The 18,085-nt window shown below is 51.4% G+C and overlaps 1 protein-coding gene and 1 long non-coding RNA gene across 2 annotated transcripts; both read left to right on the top strand.

Annotated features, from left to right (window-relative positions):
• Window positions 1–2,118: 2,118 nt before the first annotated feature.
• LOC134475249 (uncharacterized) lies at window positions 2,119–6,110 on the top strand. Its single transcript, XR_010046297.1, has 3 exons — window positions 2,119–3,021; window positions 4,531–4,656; window positions 5,739–6,110. It is a non-coding gene; the product is annotated as an uncharacterized LOC134475249 (long non-coding RNA).
• A 7,514-nt stretch (window positions 6,111–13,624) lies between these two features.
• On the top strand, window positions 13,625–17,168 carry Nkx2-3 (NK2 homeobox 3). Its single transcript, XM_003479786.2, has 2 exons — window positions 13,625–14,137; window positions 15,608–17,168. Exons 1-2 carry the CDS (start codon window positions 13,789–13,791, stop codon window positions 16,333–16,335), a joined length of 1,077 nt encoding a protein of 358 aa, XP_003479834.1. The 5' UTR covers window positions 13,625–13,788; the 3' UTR covers window positions 16,336–17,168.
• The last annotated feature ends 917 nt before the right edge of the window (window positions 17,169–18,085 follow it).

Below are 18,085 nucleotides of genomic sequence, written 5' to 3'. Positions count from 1 at the left end.
CAGGACTACCCACCAAGTCCTTAGCATGTGTGCAGCACACATGCACAGAGTCCCTACCCTAGAGAGAACTGGTTATGCCAAAAAATAAAAAATCACTCTGGTACTCCTCTCCCTTTTTTTCCCCTCTCTTTTGCTCCTCCCCAAAAGCACCTTTCAGTGAGGAGGCTCCTCCTTCTGCAGAACTGCTGGGTTCTCAGGGATAAAGGAGAGAGCTGGGGGGCATGGTCTGTGTCCTGAAAGTGACTTTGGCAGCGGTTCTTAGGGGCTGGGCTCCACAGCTTTCTTTGAACTGAGCCACCTTTCCTAGTTCAGAATCCACTGTTATAAACATTGACTTTGAGGGTTAAGAAAACTACAGTCTACAGGAGGAGAAACTTCCTGGGATAGGTCACTCTATACTCATCCAAAATAGCCATGGAGAGGTGAGACACAGCTCCCCTCTCCAGGGTAGGCCAGCACCACCATCCTTATTTGATTTCATATTTATAGGCTGGCCAGAGAGTGAATAGGATGGGCATATCCTTTTTGAAAGAGAAGCAAAAGAATCAAGGCCATTCAAGCTGGCCAAATGTCTGCCCTGGGTCACAGGGTGTTTGGGCAGTGCCAATTACTAATCCCATCTGCCTCACAGAGGCCTCAGTAGCTGCTGAAAGCACTATCCAATTTACAAACAAGGAAGGAGCCTGGAACACAGGCATCCTGGTCCTGGGCAGGGGCGGGGACGGGGGCACCATCTACACTGGCTGTTCCCTGCTAAGAGTTTATCTACACATCCACAGCCGGAAAAGGAATCAGCATTCCTGTGCTTGCGACTTAAAGAAAATTAATGACTAGGCCAGAGGCTCCTGAGGCCTCACTACCCTAGCAGTTCCAACACCGCTGGGGGATTTCTAGGCTGGGGGAATGCCTCACCTTCTGTCCTCGGCTAAGACTGGGATTTCTTAGAAGGTTGGGGGGCCAATCAGCAGCCATAAATCTTAGAGAACCTTCACCGTTTTACAAGGGAGTTCAGGGGCTACTCATCTCCCTCTCGAAGTCTATTTACAATGTTCAAGTCTCGTGTTAATGGACCTAGGATAATGGTGTTTACTTGACTGCGATAAAGCGCTCAGCTTCCTGGGGGAGCTGTGAAATGTTCTGGGGGTAGAAGTGAAAGGGGGCACCATAAAAGAGGGTGCTGGAAGGGCGGGCACGAGGTTCCCTTCCAGGCAGGCCCCCTCCCTCCACCCTCAGGCCAGGGTGAGTAGCCCAGACCTCACGGGTGAGGACAGTTCCCACATAAATCACCAGCACCAGAGCCTCGGGAAAGACGCATTTTTCATTGCTGGCTGCAGGGCAACTCCAGACAGCCAACGAGAAACAGAAGTTGTCTTTAGATAAACGGTTTACCAGAGTGTGTGTCCTGGCAGGGCGGTGCTCAGAACACAGGGCAACCTGGGCCTAGCGCCGTGTCCCCCACAAGCAGAGCACCTCCTGGAGTTCTCCTAGAAACATCTAGGTCCTCCTAAGGGCTATCCCACATCCTCCATCAGAAGGGGCGAGAGAGCCAGAAGGAAAGAAAGGGAAAACATCAGGATCTGTGGACACTGGAGCAGCAGTGCACTGGCATTCAAACACCGGAGAGTCTACCTCCACAATTATGAGCTATGTGATCTCCAGCAAACGACCTTACCTCCCTGAACTTCAAGAATCTAGTTGTAAAATGGATATGCAAAGCACTGTCTTCCTAGTCTGTGTTCAGAATTAACAGATGAAATCAAATGTCATTTCTGAAACCTGTAAAGTCAAAATTGTGTATTAACCAGAGGTCTGTGGACGACCCTAGAAGGCATAATTGCTGACATAGAAATGTATGTGTCCATGTACATTCTTTGAGGGAGAGGGAGATGGAGAGGGTCTATATAGCTGGTGTCTGGATCCCAACCAAGTGATCTCAACCCAAAACACTTATTACCCCTGCCCTAGTCCTTTAGACAAATTATTGCATTGTTCCAGTCCTGATTCTGCTACTTACTAGGGATGAGATGTTTCCCAAATCCCTAATGCCTTGGGTTTTCCTCTTCTGTAAACGAGCTTCTAGGATTTTTGGAAATATATGTCTGGCACATAGTAAATGCTAAGCAAATGATAGCTGTTTTTATGCACCAGTCGCTGGCCTCCTAGCAAAGATGTTTGGCTCCTGAGCCAGGAAGTCCAGGACTAGCCCTTCAAACTGAAGGCTACCAAAATCCTGCAAACCTCTGTTGGTCCCAGTCGCCAGTGCCCTTTGCTAGCTTTTTCATTATGTCAGGGGGTGTACAAACCACATTTTGCTCCAGGGCATACAGCTCCAGATGTACAGTGCACATCTGAGACAAGGAGCCTCAGAACCTCCCCAGCTTAGAGGGCTGCAAACCGCTCAGCACATCCAAGGGATGGCTGTCACCTGCAGCAGCTAGGCGTTCTGGGCTGGTGGTATCTAGATTTGGAGGCCCAACATTAAACCTGTCCCCACCTTCAGGAGAAAATCAGAGCAGCCATCATCCTGCTAGCCCAGGGTCTTGTTTACTTGTTGACATGTGTACACCCAAACTACACAACCTCTACTTTGGAATCAACCTTAGAGACCTAAAATCCCAGAGCAGCCACCTTTAGCTCCCACCCAGCTTCCTATCGAGGACAGACACGTTTCCTTCCCTTCTAAGGTCAGAGGTCGAGCCTGGGAGGGGCCTGCTGCCCCTTCCCCAGGCCCACCCGCTCTGAAGTCCCGAGCCCCGTTTCCAGCAGCTTTCTCTCTCCCCTCCCAGCCTGCTATCCATTAGCGTAATCCCCTGTCCAAACACTGCGGCAAGGATGGCCAGACTTCGGTGTAAACAGACCAGAGGGGACAATTCTAACGATATAAATAAAATAACCATTAATAGCGCAAACTGTTCGATGACTTGGAGGTTTCGCCGGGGTTTGTGTACACAGCGTGGACACTGCGCATCCGTCAGGTGAACCAGAGGTTCTTCTCCCGGCCAAAATCTAAACCCAGCACAGGTAAGATGCCCGCAAGCGCGTCAGTGTGGTCCTGGCTCCTGACGTGCTCAGAGGGCTGGAGACAGACGCACACTCCGAGGTCGCCCTGAGGCCACAGCTGGTCCCAAACGCTACACAGCCCAGGATAACCCGGCTCTGCAAAAACCTTCTGCCTGCGGGCGTCACCGGGCCCTATCTGCAGCCTCCGCGCCCGCAGGAGCCAGAGCTCACAGGAGGAAGGGAAAGCGCGTCCGCTTATCACAGGGTTAGTGTGGTAATAGGCTGACATTTGTGGAGCGTTAACTGTGCCAGGCATCTCCCTAGTGCTCCACTGAGGTAAGCTCTAATCGTCAGGAAGCCTACGAGGCAGGTACTTTTAATTCTATGGATCAGAAAAGCAGAACTCACAGTGGTTAAGGAACTGCTCGATGGCGAGTGTAACCCGCAGTGCTGCTCCGGGAAGTGCACGGTGCCCAGCCTCTAGAGTCACTTGCGCCAACTCCTGCATGGAGTTCCCAAGTCTGAAGACGGGTTCCTGAGCACCCTGGCCCCAATGTCTGAGTGTTCGGTTTCCAGTGGCGAGTTCTCGCTTCTCCCAAGGGCGTGGGGGGAGAGGTCGGGAAATCTACTGCGAAAGCCTGATGACCTATTCCCAGGGATCCACCTGTTCAACTCGCCACGGCCAGAGGCCTGGATGGCCCTGGCACAGCGTGGGGAATGCAGATGCAGCTCCCAGTGTAAGGCTGCCGGGGTAGAATCTGGGCCGGGGACTCCCCACTCAGGGAAAGTTTCCGGGGAGCCGGAGCTATGGAGATGGAGTCTTGGGAGTTCCACTGGAGCAAAGTGAGCCCATGGAGATGGAGTCTTAGGAGTTCCGCTGGAGCAAGACCTTCTCCCTGGGTGTGGAACGCAGCACGGTCCTGGAGACCTTGCACCAATCCGTAAGATTCCATCACCTCGTACAAATAATTTCACTTCTGCGGCCTTTATTTCCATGGCCCTAAATATGAAGGGCAATGACACTTGTCTCGTATTCCTATGTTGTAGCGGTTGGGGAAGATCAGGTGTGTGGAATACTTTGTTCTGATTAATATTGACTCTATAGGAGGCGTCTCAGAGGGCAAGGCTGAGAGATAGCAGCCTCGTCCTGAAGACAGCGAAGAACAGAGGTGGGGAGAAAGACAGTAGCTCTGGGGTACTGATGAGGAAGGGAAGAGGGGGAGGGGGCTTCACGAGACCCCGCCCATCGCCCTGCAGTGTTTATTTTCGAGGCAGCTTCCAGGCAATCCTGTCGCCAGTGCACATTCTTCTCGGAGGCTGTGAACCGCTGCCTGGTCGCTGGCAGAAAGATTTTAAGACAGGGAGGGCTGTCGAGCAGGAATCTGCATAAGCGGAGAGAAAAGTGCCTGAGCAGGGAATAGGACACAACCTGGTCACAGGCCCGGGCTGTGCAGGAAAGGGAGAGGAACAGGCAGAGAAAGGAAGCTGAGTGTGCAAGACAAGGAACTTTAACAGCCTCTTCTGTGACAGGATTATGTTAACAGGACCAAAGACGAGAGCTGTTGCAGGAAGCAGATACACTAGCAACGGTCACAGCCTGGTGCTGTTACAGGATCTTCATACCTATGAGTCATGAATTCTCCCAGCCCTGTGGAGGTGGGTAGACCAGTTGTCTCACCTTTACCTTGGGGGTGGGGGAAGGAGAACTATGTGGTGCTTGTAGGAAAACTAGGGAACAGCAGCTGGTGCTATCCATAAAGTCACTGATGGTGGAGTTATTGTCATTGTTGTCAGCTGTATCATTTCTACCATTACCACCTTTCACTGTCAATCCTGAGAGGTGGTCATAAGGAACTCCTTAATGAATGAGGAAATAGGCTCAGAGAAGGTAAGAGCTGTCCAATACCCCACAACCAGTGGGGCCTACTGGAAAAATTAGAAACCAGACAGATTCCAAGGCCAGATGTTCTTGCCCACAACCAAAGAAAAAAGGAGAAAAAGAGCAAAGGAGTGCTGAGCAGGGCCATAGTGGGAGACAGATGCCCACATTCTGGGTAGGTTCAGGGCAGCTGATTTATTTGCATTCCAGTAAAGACACTAATTGGCCAGATCTTTATCTAAACACAATCACTATGACTTGAGACTTCAGGGATTTGTTTACAGGAGCTGAAAATGATGCATTTGTGGTAGCTGGAAGCTCAGTTGGAGATCCAGATTTGTTTTCTGGGGCCACAGAGGGTGGGCAGTGTTCAGGGTGAGACTCAGAGGAGATGTGAGATACCAAAAGGAAGCTGTTACTATTTCTGTAAGTGAAAAAAAGTGCATACCGTGATTGGTAATTAAATAATGCTCTTTTCTGCCAGGTGGGAAAGTGAGGGAAGGGGCTGGAATCCTGCTTCCTGCTTAGCAAGTTCCTTGCCTGACAACTACTTCTCATGTCCACCCCCAGCCAACACCACAAAAATATTTTTTTTTAGCATTTTTCCACAGAGCATTCTGTCAGTGGCTTACTTTCATTGTTTTTTTTTTTCTTCTTTTGTCTTTTTGAGATAGAATCTCTATGTAGTTCAGGCTGGCCTTGAACTCACTTTGTAGCCCAGGCTGGTAGTGATCCTCCTGCCTTAGCCTCCGGAGTGCTGGGATTATAGGCTTGAGCCACCACTCGGGCTACTTTCATTATTTCTTTAGTCTTTGCTGCAGGTTTATAAAATCCACACCATTATTATCTTCTCCTACAGGTAAGAAACCTGCTGCTTGATGAGTGTGAAAAACTGGATCAAGGGCACAAGACTAGAATAGCAGAAGAACTCCAATCCAAACCAAGATTTAGTGGACTCCAGGACCCAGGCTTTGCCTCAAAACAGAGGAACAAAGTGTGACTGTGACTCAAGGAAAGCTGAATCTCCCAGGGTCCACTCTACACTCAGCCTCCCTACTCCATGGGCTCCCCCTGGGTGGACTGAGAGTGGGAAGAGCTCTTAGGTATCAACCCTTACACATGCGTGCTCATGAGGTCTGTGTTTTCCATCCACATGCATGTTTATTGGCTTACTGGCTGTGAGAAGTGTAAAACATTCACATGTACCCAGGTACATGTGCACTCAGTGTGGTACACAGTACATACATACATACATACATACACACATAGTCCACTGTCTCTACTGTACTAAAGCAGGGTGAGGTCACAGAATGTGGAGTTGAATATTTCAATGTGGTTTTATTACTTTCAAGAGCACACACAGTTATTACAACTCTGGCAGTAAAATCTATTCCTCCTTCTCTTACTGCAGCTTAGACAGGTCCTTATGGGGCCACTTTGCACAAGACTAATTGTAAGGATCCCATAAATTGCCTATGTGGAAATAGTACATCTAATAGTCATGGAAGCTAGTTTTCCTCTTAGATTATATAAACATTTCTCTTCAAATCTCACATGGCTACCAGTGATTCACATTACTGTGGGGAAAAGGGAGGGAGAAGAATTAAAACTGAGTGTTGGCTCAGTCTCCTGTAATGACCAGGCGCTCTGAAAGTGCAAAGTATTGATGTGCTGCCTACATTTATGAGGAATCCTGAGTGCCTTCTTCCCCATGCATGTCCACATGTACACATCCTTCTTCACACAAGGAAGTATCTTTCTTTTTATTCAAGGAGAAAGACAAGTTCATAGAAGCATATGTGGCAGGCCTACATTCGTCTGTTGAAAAACTGTATTTCCAGAGTGAGAAAGCTGCCTCCAATCTCAGGCATGACTGCAGGCAAAAGGTAAAAGAGGGGCGTAGAGATTGACCAGCTACCTAACCTTCCCTGGAAAGCCCAACTCAGTGGAAAAAGCCTGAAGCCTGTCTCCTGGGGGGGGGGGTCAGTGAGTCAGTAGCACCATGGGCACCATATCCACAGCGAGGAAGAGGAGATTGTGGTTGGGCCCAAAGCAGCTGCAGAACGCTCACTCCTAACCCCCCCCACCACCATCCTCGCACACCGAGAAGATGGGGCCTCCACTGTCCTCTCCCAGATTCAACCCCTGTATTCAAGGCAGTCCTAAAAACACCTCCTGGCGCAGGTATCTCAAGGCTAAACCACGTCCAGTCTAAAGTGGACTGGAAGGAAACAAGGGGAGGCCAGTCTGCCTCACCTGATGCAGTGGGGGAAGGAAAGTGCCCCCTGATTCCCCCATCTGCTCTGAAGGGATGCCTGGGGCCAGGGCCTCTGGCGCAATCTCAGCTCTCCTCGGGTCTGCTCTGTACTGCCACAATAGAAGGAAATGGAAGCTCCTTGAGGTCTGCCTGGAGTGGGAATTTCCACAAGGAGGTGGCCAAGCCTGCCACCTGGAGCAGGACAGAGCAGCTGGGGCCCTCGGTGGAGCTTGGGGGGGAGGGTGGTGCTGGGAGGTGACAGAAGTCTTAGGAGACAGAGCTAGAGTAGCATCCTTTTTGCATGCCCCAGGGTCAGTCAAAACTTTCACAAGTGCCTCTGGGCACACAGGGTTGGATTTGGGGACAGGATATGGGTCTCAACTAGTCTGACTCCACCTGATTCAGCCCTCCTTTGTAACCCCGGATTCTTTTATATCAAACACCTTTGGGGACCAGAACTAAGGAGCTCAGATAGGAGGAAATGAAATAAGATCAAAGAGAGTAAGAGAAAGTGAGGCATCAACAGATGAGAAGGAGTGAGTGAGTGAAAAAGGGAAGCTGGGGAGATGGAGAAGGTGATGGCTAGAGGAAGTGGGGTTAGAGGAGTGAGGAAAGGGGGAGTGGGGAAGGGAAGGCTGCAGGAGTAAGAGGTGGGCTCTGGGAAAGAGGAAGAGGCCCCGGGAGGAGAAACTCTGGCCAAGAAGGGAAGGAGAAGAGATGCGGGGAAGAAGGCGATACAGTCTGGAGTCCTGAAACTCTGCCGGCTCTCTGGAAGCGACCAGCTCCGAGACGTGAGAAGGTCCCCTCCTCCGGTCAGGTGAGCAGGAATGTGGGGTGGGGGCAGTGGTGCAGTTAGAGACCCTAGAGGCAGGTTCAAGGTCAGAGACGCAGCCAGAGCAGAGCCGCCCTCGCCGGCCCTTCCACCGCCTCGCAGCAGGAGCGCGCGCTCGGGGAAGAAAGTCCCGCACTCGCGACCCCAGTCGAGCGCGCACCGACTTAGAGGCGGCACAGATACGACCCCGCACTTAGTCCCCAAGCTTGGAGTCCTCAAACCCTTGACCGAAGACCTGACTCCTAGGAATCTCTCCAGGGCGGGGATGCAAAGTCCAGAGGCCCTGAGCTGCCAGCTCGTTGCGTCTTCGGACCCCTGTGGCCGGGCATCCTGGCACTCTGCACCCATCTGGGGCCTCAGTCATCTCGGGGTCTGGTCCCTTGTGGATTCCGAGCAAAGCCAGAAGCTCACGGCACCCCTCCACCCCTAAAGCCCCCACCACCGCCAGCCGCCCGAGGGTTGGGTCCCGGGAACTGCAGGAGCCAGGGTGTGGCTAGGCCTGCAGACTAGGCTGGCGGCTGTCCGGTGGCAGTGGCGGAACAAAAGTCTCGGGCAACCTTGGGAGTCCTACCCCGTGACTTCAGGCTGGAAGCAAAGGGAGCAAATAAAACCTTATTTAAATCACCAGACTGCGGCAAACGTTTCTTTCCAAGTGAAAAAGTCTTTTTCATTCTGAAATAGCTTGAGAGTATCCGCCACAACTTGAAGCCCAGGGAGATTTGAGGAAAGATTTCTACAACCCAAGAGGCCGAAGTTCCCAGCAGACGCGGGGCTGAGCAGACCACGAAAACACAGCGCTAGCAAGATGTGCATAAAATCTCTGCTTCTTGGAAAGGGATTCGCCTCCGCTCCAACACTGCTCAGCAAGCCGCACAACGCAGATAGCTGTTCTGGTTTAAGTGAATTAATTCGCCAAAGATGGCAGCCACTCATCTACAGTTGTATTTTAAAAGGTTTATAGACGTTGACATTTCGCTACAGGAAGTTAAAATCGCTCTAAAGAAAAAAAAGTTATGGAATGCATTCAGAATTCCAGTTTAAGCCCCTACAAGTTACAAGTGCTCACTGCACTCTCAATCAGTGCAAATAAATTCCTACATACAGGTGTCCTTCAGTTAGGTGGTTTAATTTGACCAAAAAATTGAATTGATTTTCGTTGGGAAAAGGTACTCCTTCTGACTCCAATGTTTACTAACAAAATGGAGCTCGTTTCAGTGAGGAAAGCTGAATTTACACTTTTATCTTTGCAATTTTTGGAGAGGGATGTTAAAAGTCCTCTCCCTAAGAAATCGAAAGTTACTTTGCTAACAAGGACCTGTATTTTACAAAAACTACAAAATTTGCTGAATTTGGACTGATTTTCTTCCAGGGGATAGAAATGGTGTTTTATTTAGAAAACTCAGTTTTAAACAACATCTAGAAAAATGTGGCATGTATGCAAACAACACACAAAACAAACCACATGTTCACAACAGCATTTTAAAATCCCTCTTCCAAAGTTACTTCAAAAGGGAAACAAATGCTCTCAAGAAATTAGATCAGTTTAGTGCTTTCTAAAAACCCAATAGAAAATTCATTCTACCTTCTTAAAGTAAAACGCTATTGCTTCTAACTTGCTCAACAATTCTGAAAAGCTTTCTGACATATCTTGACTAAAAACCAAACCCACACCATTATCACCAATAATAAATGAATAAAAAATTCATTTTTGTTGCTAAAGAGAAAAACTTTTTCCTTTTCATTATCCTTCTTGTAAGATATCATTAAAAATGAAATTTCTAGGATAGCCATTAAAAAAAAAATTTTTTTTAAACCAGAACTGTGATACTGGTTTTGACTAGCTGAGTTATCGCAGGATTTTTTTTCATGTTTTAATAAAAATTATTTTCGACTGTGGTGCTACATTTAGATTAGAAAGCCATAATAGTTTCAACTTCTATGTGACCTTTGTTACATAATTGAATGGCTATTAAACAACATGACAAACAGTGGCATGTATAACTAAAATAATTGATTATCTGCCTGTATTTATACGTACAGTAATTAAGCAAGTTTTGTGTAGAGAATAAAACCAGGGCACTTCAGTTTTCAAAGAATTCTCACATACTAACTCAATAATGTTTCTTTTTTTTTTTTTTTTTTTTGATATCAGGAATCAAATGACCTTACTCTTGCCAGCCAGGCACTTGTGCCTCTGAGCTATATCCCTGGCCACAGTAATGTATAAAGGTTAGCATGTTCTCTTTTTTAAAGAAAGAAAGGTTCGATTTTATTACTTAGTATCTATATAGCATTTTCCCTGAACGTGGAATTTGCCATCATTTAACCATGATCTTTAATCTAATATCCGATTGGAGGTTCTATAAGTGTGTGATATGATATACACTCGATTAAAATTAAATCAAATACTTCCACGATGCAGCCATATTTACATTATCTGACAGTAATTAGCTAAACTATCTGGAACGAAAACCTATCATTAGTGGAGCATAGTTCCAGGATTTCAAAGATCCCCTTTGCAGACAAGAGACTGCAAATGCCCAGAACGCCCTGCAGTAACAAGATACACTTTGGAAGCAGATCTCACACTCTGATAAGCGACTCCCGGTAGCCACAGCCGACCTGCAAGTACCGCACTTGATTTTCCTCCCCGACGGCCGCACGCAGCTGGGGGCACACAGGGCCCTCGGTCGTGGAGGACTCAGCCTGCTACGCCGGAGAGGGAGGCCGGCTTCATTCGACCCGCCAGGCTGGGATCCATTATGGGAAACCCGGCGACCAGAGCAAAGGGAACCTGAGCAGTCTGGAGAAAGTAGCTGGAGATGACCGGAACCTAGCTCAGAAAGCCCCAGACAGAAATCTCCTGTGCACTGGGTCAGCTCTGGTCGAGCCTTCGGGGTGGGAAGAGAAAAGCAGGATATGGCACAGAAGCTGCGCGCTAGGCCCCTTCGCCGGGACTCCCCAAGTCCGGAGTCCTCACAGGCCTCTGGTTTGGCCAGAACAGCAATTCAACCAGCGGGGCTGCGTTCCCCGGGGCCTCAGGAGGAGCAACCTGGTCGGGGTCCGTAATACAGAAACGCTCAGGTCTGGCCCCGGGCGGGGTTGCGGGGCGCGAGGCTTTGGGTGCGTGGCCTGCGGGTGGGAAGAAGACAACCTTCTGCGTGTGCAGAGACAGAGTCTGGGTGGGCTCCCGCTGCCGCCGCGGGGGTATGGGCGTGTCACTGCGGTCAGGCTGCAGCAGCGCTTTGTCCGGGTCGGATTCTACGCCTCGGGTTCCTTGGACTAGCTTTAGGTAAGGCCTACGAGAGAAGCGATGGTCAGAAGGAAAGGCTGCAGCAAGCAGAAACGCAGCTTCAGTTGAGAACTAGCAAAAGAAAGAAAGCTAGTTTCGGTAGCATTAGTCATTTTCCTTTGGTGGAAATCTTGAAGTCACCTAAGAGGCAAAGAAAATTGTGGACCAAAGGGAGCAGAAACATTTCTCAGAGAAGTTTGCCCTAGAGTGGGGGTAGGGAGTTCAGACTAGAGTGCAGCTTCCTTCTGGTAGGAGGTGACTGGCGCACACACACTCAAGGTCCCCCCTCTCTGCACTGCCGCGCACTCACCCTCACCTCTGTCTGAATCTTTGCGCCGAGCCTTGTGGTCCGCTGCAAAACCAGGCGCATTCTTCCCTCTGCAGACGCCGGCTTGGTTTGGATGCACCAGCCTCCGCCTGGGGCGTCAGTAGTTTCAGGATTTAAAGCAGAAAGGCATTGGACCCTCCCTGTGGCTGAGAGACGGTCCCGGAGCTGGCCCTGTCCACGGACGTCTTTTCCCACCGCCAGCAGGTTACAGTTCCCTAAGGGTCGGCTCCTCGACGCACGTGGACCGCGAGGCATCCCAGCTCCCCAGGCGGCCCCAAGGGCTGCGTCCCGCAACATTTCCGCTCTCTCCTGAAGAGCCCCGCCTCCCCCCTCCCAACAGGCTGTTCTTTTTCTCCAGGGCCTTGGGCACCAAATTCTCTGGCAGGTTGCAGGGTCCTGCAGGCCAGCTCTCTACTTTCATCCCCAGTCATACTAGAATCTGCTGTTCCCCCGGAGCCCTGTCCAGAGATTCTGCGACTTCCACTTGCCCCTTCCAGCTGATACTGATTTCTTACAATTTTGCCATCCCAAGAGCAAAAGGAAAAGATGTTTGAGTCAACTAGATGACAGACACCATCGTCAGCCTTTCCTAAATTTTTCAAGGCCAGAGCTACCTAAAACCTCACAGCTGGGCCTGCTGCTACCCACTGGACAATCTTGGCAGCAAGTGAATGCCTACTGGGCAGGAAGAAGGTGGTTCCCAACAGAGTTTCCAGAATCTTTGGAAACCCCACACATTATTCCAGAAAGTGATCAGGGTATATGAGTAGAGAAATTAAAAGGCCATGTCGAAGAATCAAGGCCCAGACTCAGGCTCCAGATTTCAATAGGCAGAAAAGATGGTGGCCATGACTGACTGGTCACCTCCCTGCTGAGGACAGATTCTGCTCTCAAAAGCCCAGTGCGTGCAGCATCCCAGCCATGTCACTAATGTGGTCAACACATTGTATTATCCACTGACACAGAAAGGCTGCAGCTGACATGTCCTGAGAACTTACACAATACCATGTACTGAATTTCTGATATGTTTTGGCTTATTTAACCAAAACAAGAATCCCACAGAGGGTACTGCCCTTTCCTTTGCTTAGGAAACTGAAGAAATAAGAAATGCCCAAGGCCTTAGGCCACGATTCCAAACAAGAGCAGTGGAACAGCAAAGCATAGAAAGAACTCCATTTAAAAAAAAAAAGAAAAACTCTATTATCCTATCTTTCACATACCTGCTCTGCGCAGCCTCTGCAGGGGCAAATGCAACCTGGACCCTGGCCTCAGAGCGCTCACAGTCTAATAGGGCAATCAGGAAGACACTATCAAACTATCAGACTAGGTGGGAGGTGATAAGCCATTGGACTGTCCATTGCTAAGAGTAGCTGCCAAGTTGAAAAGTGAGAAAGAGGTCTCTGGCTAGGCGATCAGGGAGTGCTTCCTTGGAAGAGGTGGTTTTGGAGCAGAGCCTTGGAGAACAACTTGCCACTCTTGGCGACCAAAGATGGGAAAGACATTCCAAAAGGAGTGAACAGCTTGAACAAGGGCAATAAGGCAGAAATGGACGTCGCTCATCCATAGATAAAAACTCTCGGCCTCCTTGTGGATACAACGCCAAGTATTGACCGGCAAGAAAGTTTTCCTTAAAAAAAAAAAAAGTTTTCCTGCCTCCTCCGCAGCTAGAAAAACCACACTCTAGTTGCATTCTTCCCGGACTTTGGTGCGTGGATAGTAAACCTCTCTGAACTGGCCCAGGTCTGGAAGGTGCAGCCAAGTAGAGCGGAATATTGGTAGTTCGGCCACTGGGTCAGGGCAGCCCGAACTACAGCGACTCCACTTACCAAACCCTGTCCAAATCCTTGTCTATTTCTGGTAGCGGCGCAACATCCTACCCGTTGGACGCCGGGGCGTGGCCCACAAGCGCCAGAACCAATGAGGAAGGAGGCCAGGGCGCGGCCCCGCCCCCGACGTGACGCAAGGGCCCGGGACTGAGGCTTTGCGGCCCCGGCCCCAGTCCCTGCAGTGGCTGTAACAAAACCCAGACCCCCGGGTCCTGGCCAATGGAGGCGATTTAGACTGGAGCAGGACCGCGTCTGTCAAAAGCCCGACTCCGCAGCAGCGGCAGAGTCCAGGAGGAGAGCTGGAGCAGCCGCACTGCCTCCCCGCCCCCGCCGGGATTTATTGAGTATTTGGACTGGACAATTAAGTGGCCCCGATGATGTTACCAAGCCCGGTCACCTCCACCCCTTTCTCAGTCAAAGACATTCTGAATCTGGAACAGCAGCAGCACTTCCACGGCGCCCACTTGCAAGCGGACTTGGAGCACCCTTTCCACTCGGCGCCTTGTATGCTGGCCGCAACCGAGGGGACACAGTTTTCTGATGGAGGGGAGGAGGACGAGGAAGAAGAGGGCGAGAAACTGTCGTATTTGAACTCATTAGCCGCAGCCGATGGCCACGGAGATTCGGGTCTCTGTCCCCAGAGCTATGTCCACACGGTCCTGCGAGACTCATGCAGCGGGCCCAAACAGCATGAAGAGGAGGTCGTGAGGGATCGGAGCCAAAGTGAGTAGAGGGGGGAAGGAAACGCACCCTACACTTGAAACGTGGGGCAGCACCAGCAGACACTCCCAAAACTTGGCCAGAATGGGCTACTCGCCCTTTTAATTTTTGACTGGGGTCCTGCCTCTGCCCTCCTCCACAAACGCTCTGCAAAGCGCAGGTACCTGCAAGGGAACTGGGGCAGGGAGAAAGACAGGGCGACTCTGACAACTGCTCTCCCCAGAGCAGGGACAAGTTGCAGTCCCGAGAAAAGAAAAGTTGCTGCCTTGATGCTGATTAAGTGACACCACGCGCTCAGCTGCTGGGTCTTAAACATCTTGTACTATTTTGCTGCCCCTCACCCAATCAAAGGCTGTTCCTCCAAAATGGGCAGGAGCTCAACTGTGCTTCCACTTTTCCTTCAACGTGAAGCAGCTTCTATGAGGTCAGGGTAGCCAATCCTCTTCTCCAAAAAAGCCGCTAAAGCAGGTTGTGTCTCCAGAGTCCAAATCCTCAGGCTGCAGGTAGAGACTGCAGCAGCGGTGTGATTTCCTTCTCTGCTTGAAGCTCAGCATCCTAATAGGGCACTCGGCACAGGGGATGGTCGAAGGATGCCTGAGAACACTGCATGACCATAACACTCACAGGCCTGAGGCGCTGGCCTTTTTTGAAAATTCATAATCATTTTGCTTTGTGTCTCAGGCTGCAGGCCTAATAGAGAATCTGCCCAATTTAGTACAATATCTTGACTGCCCACGTTGGATGGGGAGGTGAATTAGAAAGTGAGACCGAATAACTTAATAAAGCCCCAAGGAATTGTTTCTGAAGGAACTAAATCAAAGAATTACATCCCCCAGCAGGAAGTTTGATATGCTAGGGGCCAAGGTACATCATGCTAACTCCTAACTCCTCAGGCCTAAAATCTACATAAAACTGTCTAAAACTACTCAAACTTATTCTCTAAGGTAACACAGACATTACCATGCACACATTTGCATGTCGTCTTTTATAAGCAAAATATCACTTCTCTGGCAACTCACAAGCGATACACTCAGACCTTTCCGAATAGGAAGACATTTGTGCAATCTGTGAATACTGGTCTCCCGCCATATCAACACACCTCACACCTTCACAGACTGGTGGTAGAATAGAAGGCAAATTAGCTTGCAAATACTGTAGTTACGCTGTCACAAGCTTTCGTCCCGAAAACAGCCATTAGCACGCCAAGTCGCACATTTTATAAGAATAAATTCTTCTCTCAAAGATGATGCTCAATTTTAGTAAATGCACTCTCGCTACTCCTCCCCGTGGAATGTGTCTCTGCCTTCTGACGGCGTTCTTTGGGTTCTCAGGCTATGGCAGGGTCCATTGGCATCAGGAGCTACAAACTTTCTAAAAAGTCCGGAAATTTGCTACTGAATGTTCTGAACTTCCACCATAAGAAAGAGACGACAGCGAGACCAGGATGAGCTAACGGTTTTACTTCTTCCGCAGAAAGCTGCCAGCTGAAGAAGCCCCTAGAGACAGCTGGAGATGGGAAGGCTGCGGAGGACGGCGAGAGGCCCAAGCCGCGCAGCCGCCGGAAGCCCCGGGTCCTCTTCTCGCAAGCCCAGGTCTTTGAGCTGGAGCGCAGGTTCAAGCAGCAGCGGTACCTGTCCGCGCCCGAGCGCGAGCACCTCGCCAGCAGCCTGAAACTCACGTCAACGCAAGTGAAAATCTGGTTCCAGAATCGCCGGTACAAGTGCAAGAGACAGCGGCAGGACAAATCACTGGAGCTGGGCGCGCACGCCCCGCCGCCGCCGCCTCGCCGCGTGGCGGTCCCGGTGCTGGTGCGGGACGGCAAACCGTGCGTGGCGCCCGGAGCGCAGGCCTACGGCGCGCCCTACAGTGTGGGCGCCGGCGCTTACTCCTACAACAGCTTCCCGGCCTACGGCTACGGGAACTCTGCCGCCGCTGCGGCCGCCGCGGCCGCCGCCGCCGCCGCCGCGGCCTATAGCGGAAGCTACGGCTGCGCGTACCCCCCTGGCGGAGGCGGGGGGTCCTCCGCGGCCGCCTCGGCCATGCAGCCCGCCTGCAGCGCGTCGGGAGCCGGGTCTTTTGTGAACGTGAGCAACCTGGGAGGCTTCGGGGGCGGCGGCGGCGGCGCGCAGCCCTTGCATCAGGGAGCCGCCGCCGGGGCCGCGTGTGCACAGGGCACCTTGCAGGGCATCCGGGCCTGGTAGGGACAGCTTGGCGCCACGGGATGCAGCTCGAGAAAGGCCAGAGCCCACGGCCTGGTCGCCTCGTTAAAAAAAAAAAAAAAATTCACGTCTTGCTCCCCAGAGCTTTGGATTTCATATCACTCGAGGCCGGGAAGGGGGTGAAGGGACGAAGGGCATGCCCAGGTCCAGTTGCCAAGATTGACTACTGAGTCGGAAACGCTGACCAGGCGCCTGAGAGGATGGTGGCCCCAGCCCTGGGGACCCCAGGGGAGGGCAGGAGACTGGAACTCGGCTGCCGCTTGTTTTCCGGGAGTGTGAAGGCTTCTTGCCCTCGGCTTTCCTGTGGTCCCCGCGAAGCGTTGGTGGGAAACCCGGACCAAAAGTGAAAAAGAAAAGAAAGAAGAAATAAAGGTGGGAAACCTGGACCAAAAACGAAAAAGAAAAAAAGAAAAGAAAGGCAAGAAGAAGAAAATAGGGCTGGCGGCTTGAGAAACCCAAGCTCTCCAGGGATCCCCGGACCCCTCCGCGGGGCTCCGGAGCGCCACACCACAGTTGATTTTCATTACCCCCACCACCCCCCGTGACGACTTCAGCCCGGGTCTCCGGATTGTCAGTGAAGGGCTCTGCAAAGAAAAACAGCCCCAGTGAAATTCAAAGTCGGGGGTGTGGGGGAGGCTACGCTGCGCTAACCCAAGACCTGGTGGCCCACCGGAGGTGTTCCCAGGTTTCCTTTCTGTTTCATATTCTGTACTGTGCACATACTATCTATCTATATATAACTATAACCACACGCCGTGTACACACCCGATGCCATACACTACAGGAGTCAATAAACAAGGTGCAATATTTCCAAACCACTGGCTGGATACACTGTTTAGACCAAAAGAACTGAGAGGGATCCCTTAAAAGGAGCAGGAAAAAAGGAAAATGTGCATAAGGGAAAACAGTCTTCCCTGGGAGAGCACAGGCCTGGTCTTCCCTGAGCCAGCCCCGGGCTGCAAGTCTGTTCTTTCCTGGCTTTGTTCAGTAATTTCTCTTTACTGTTGTTGAGACTCAGAACCTTTTGCGGTCCCGGGCTTTGTAACACCCTCAGATTTTACCGAGATGCTTGAATTCCCAGGTCAAGGCCTAAACTGCCCTACCTTGAGGGTCGCTAAGGAAAAGGAAACCTAGTCCCCGTGCTCAGCCGTTGGCTGCACGAAAAGGGCTCCTTGCTCAACCGCCGCCGCCAGGGCTTCCAGCGCGCCCGGGGGCGCTGCGGTGCGCCCCGCCGCGGACGAGCTCTCCCCCTCGGCCGCCCTCCCTTCTCCGCCGGCGGCCACGGCTTTATGCAGCGCCTTGTCACTTGCGGAGAATGCCTGTGCGAGGCCTGGGCTGCCACACGGCCGATTGTGAGCGTGCCAAGGCGGGTGAATGGGGAGGCCTCAGAGCGCCGCACCATTGTGGGGCCGGGCCTCGCTGAAAGGCGACTCCGGGCCGGGAAGGTGCGGAAAGAATGGCTTTTTATTGGAGTCCCGAACAAAAGGTGTGGTAGGAAGGCGAGGTCCCCTGCGCGAACAAAAACCCTAGCGCGTCGGATTGACGTCCCCCCCGCGTTCCCCATTGCTTCTCAGAGCGGGGGCTTTGTGCAGCAGTCTGCTCAACAGAGGGACGGAGAAATGCGCGGGGGTTTTGTTCCCCATTTTTTTGTGCACTGGGGGAAGGGGCGGCAAGAGGGACGGGGGCTGGGCGGGCGGCAGGGAGGGGCGCGCTGATTAGGCCGGGCGGGCCG

The sequence above is a fragment of the Cavia porcellus genome, unplaced genomic scaffold (assembly GCF_034190915.1).
Source record: "Cavia porcellus strain 051 isolate PalLab524CR breed Dunkin Hartley unplaced genomic scaffold, mCavPor4.1 scaffold_2, whole genome shotgun sequence".
NCBI classification, from domain to species: Eukaryota; Metazoa; Chordata; class Mammalia; order Rodentia; family Caviidae; genus Cavia; species Cavia porcellus.
Note: the sequence above shows the minus strand (reverse complement) of the source record. Positions and strands in the feature narration are given on the sequence as shown.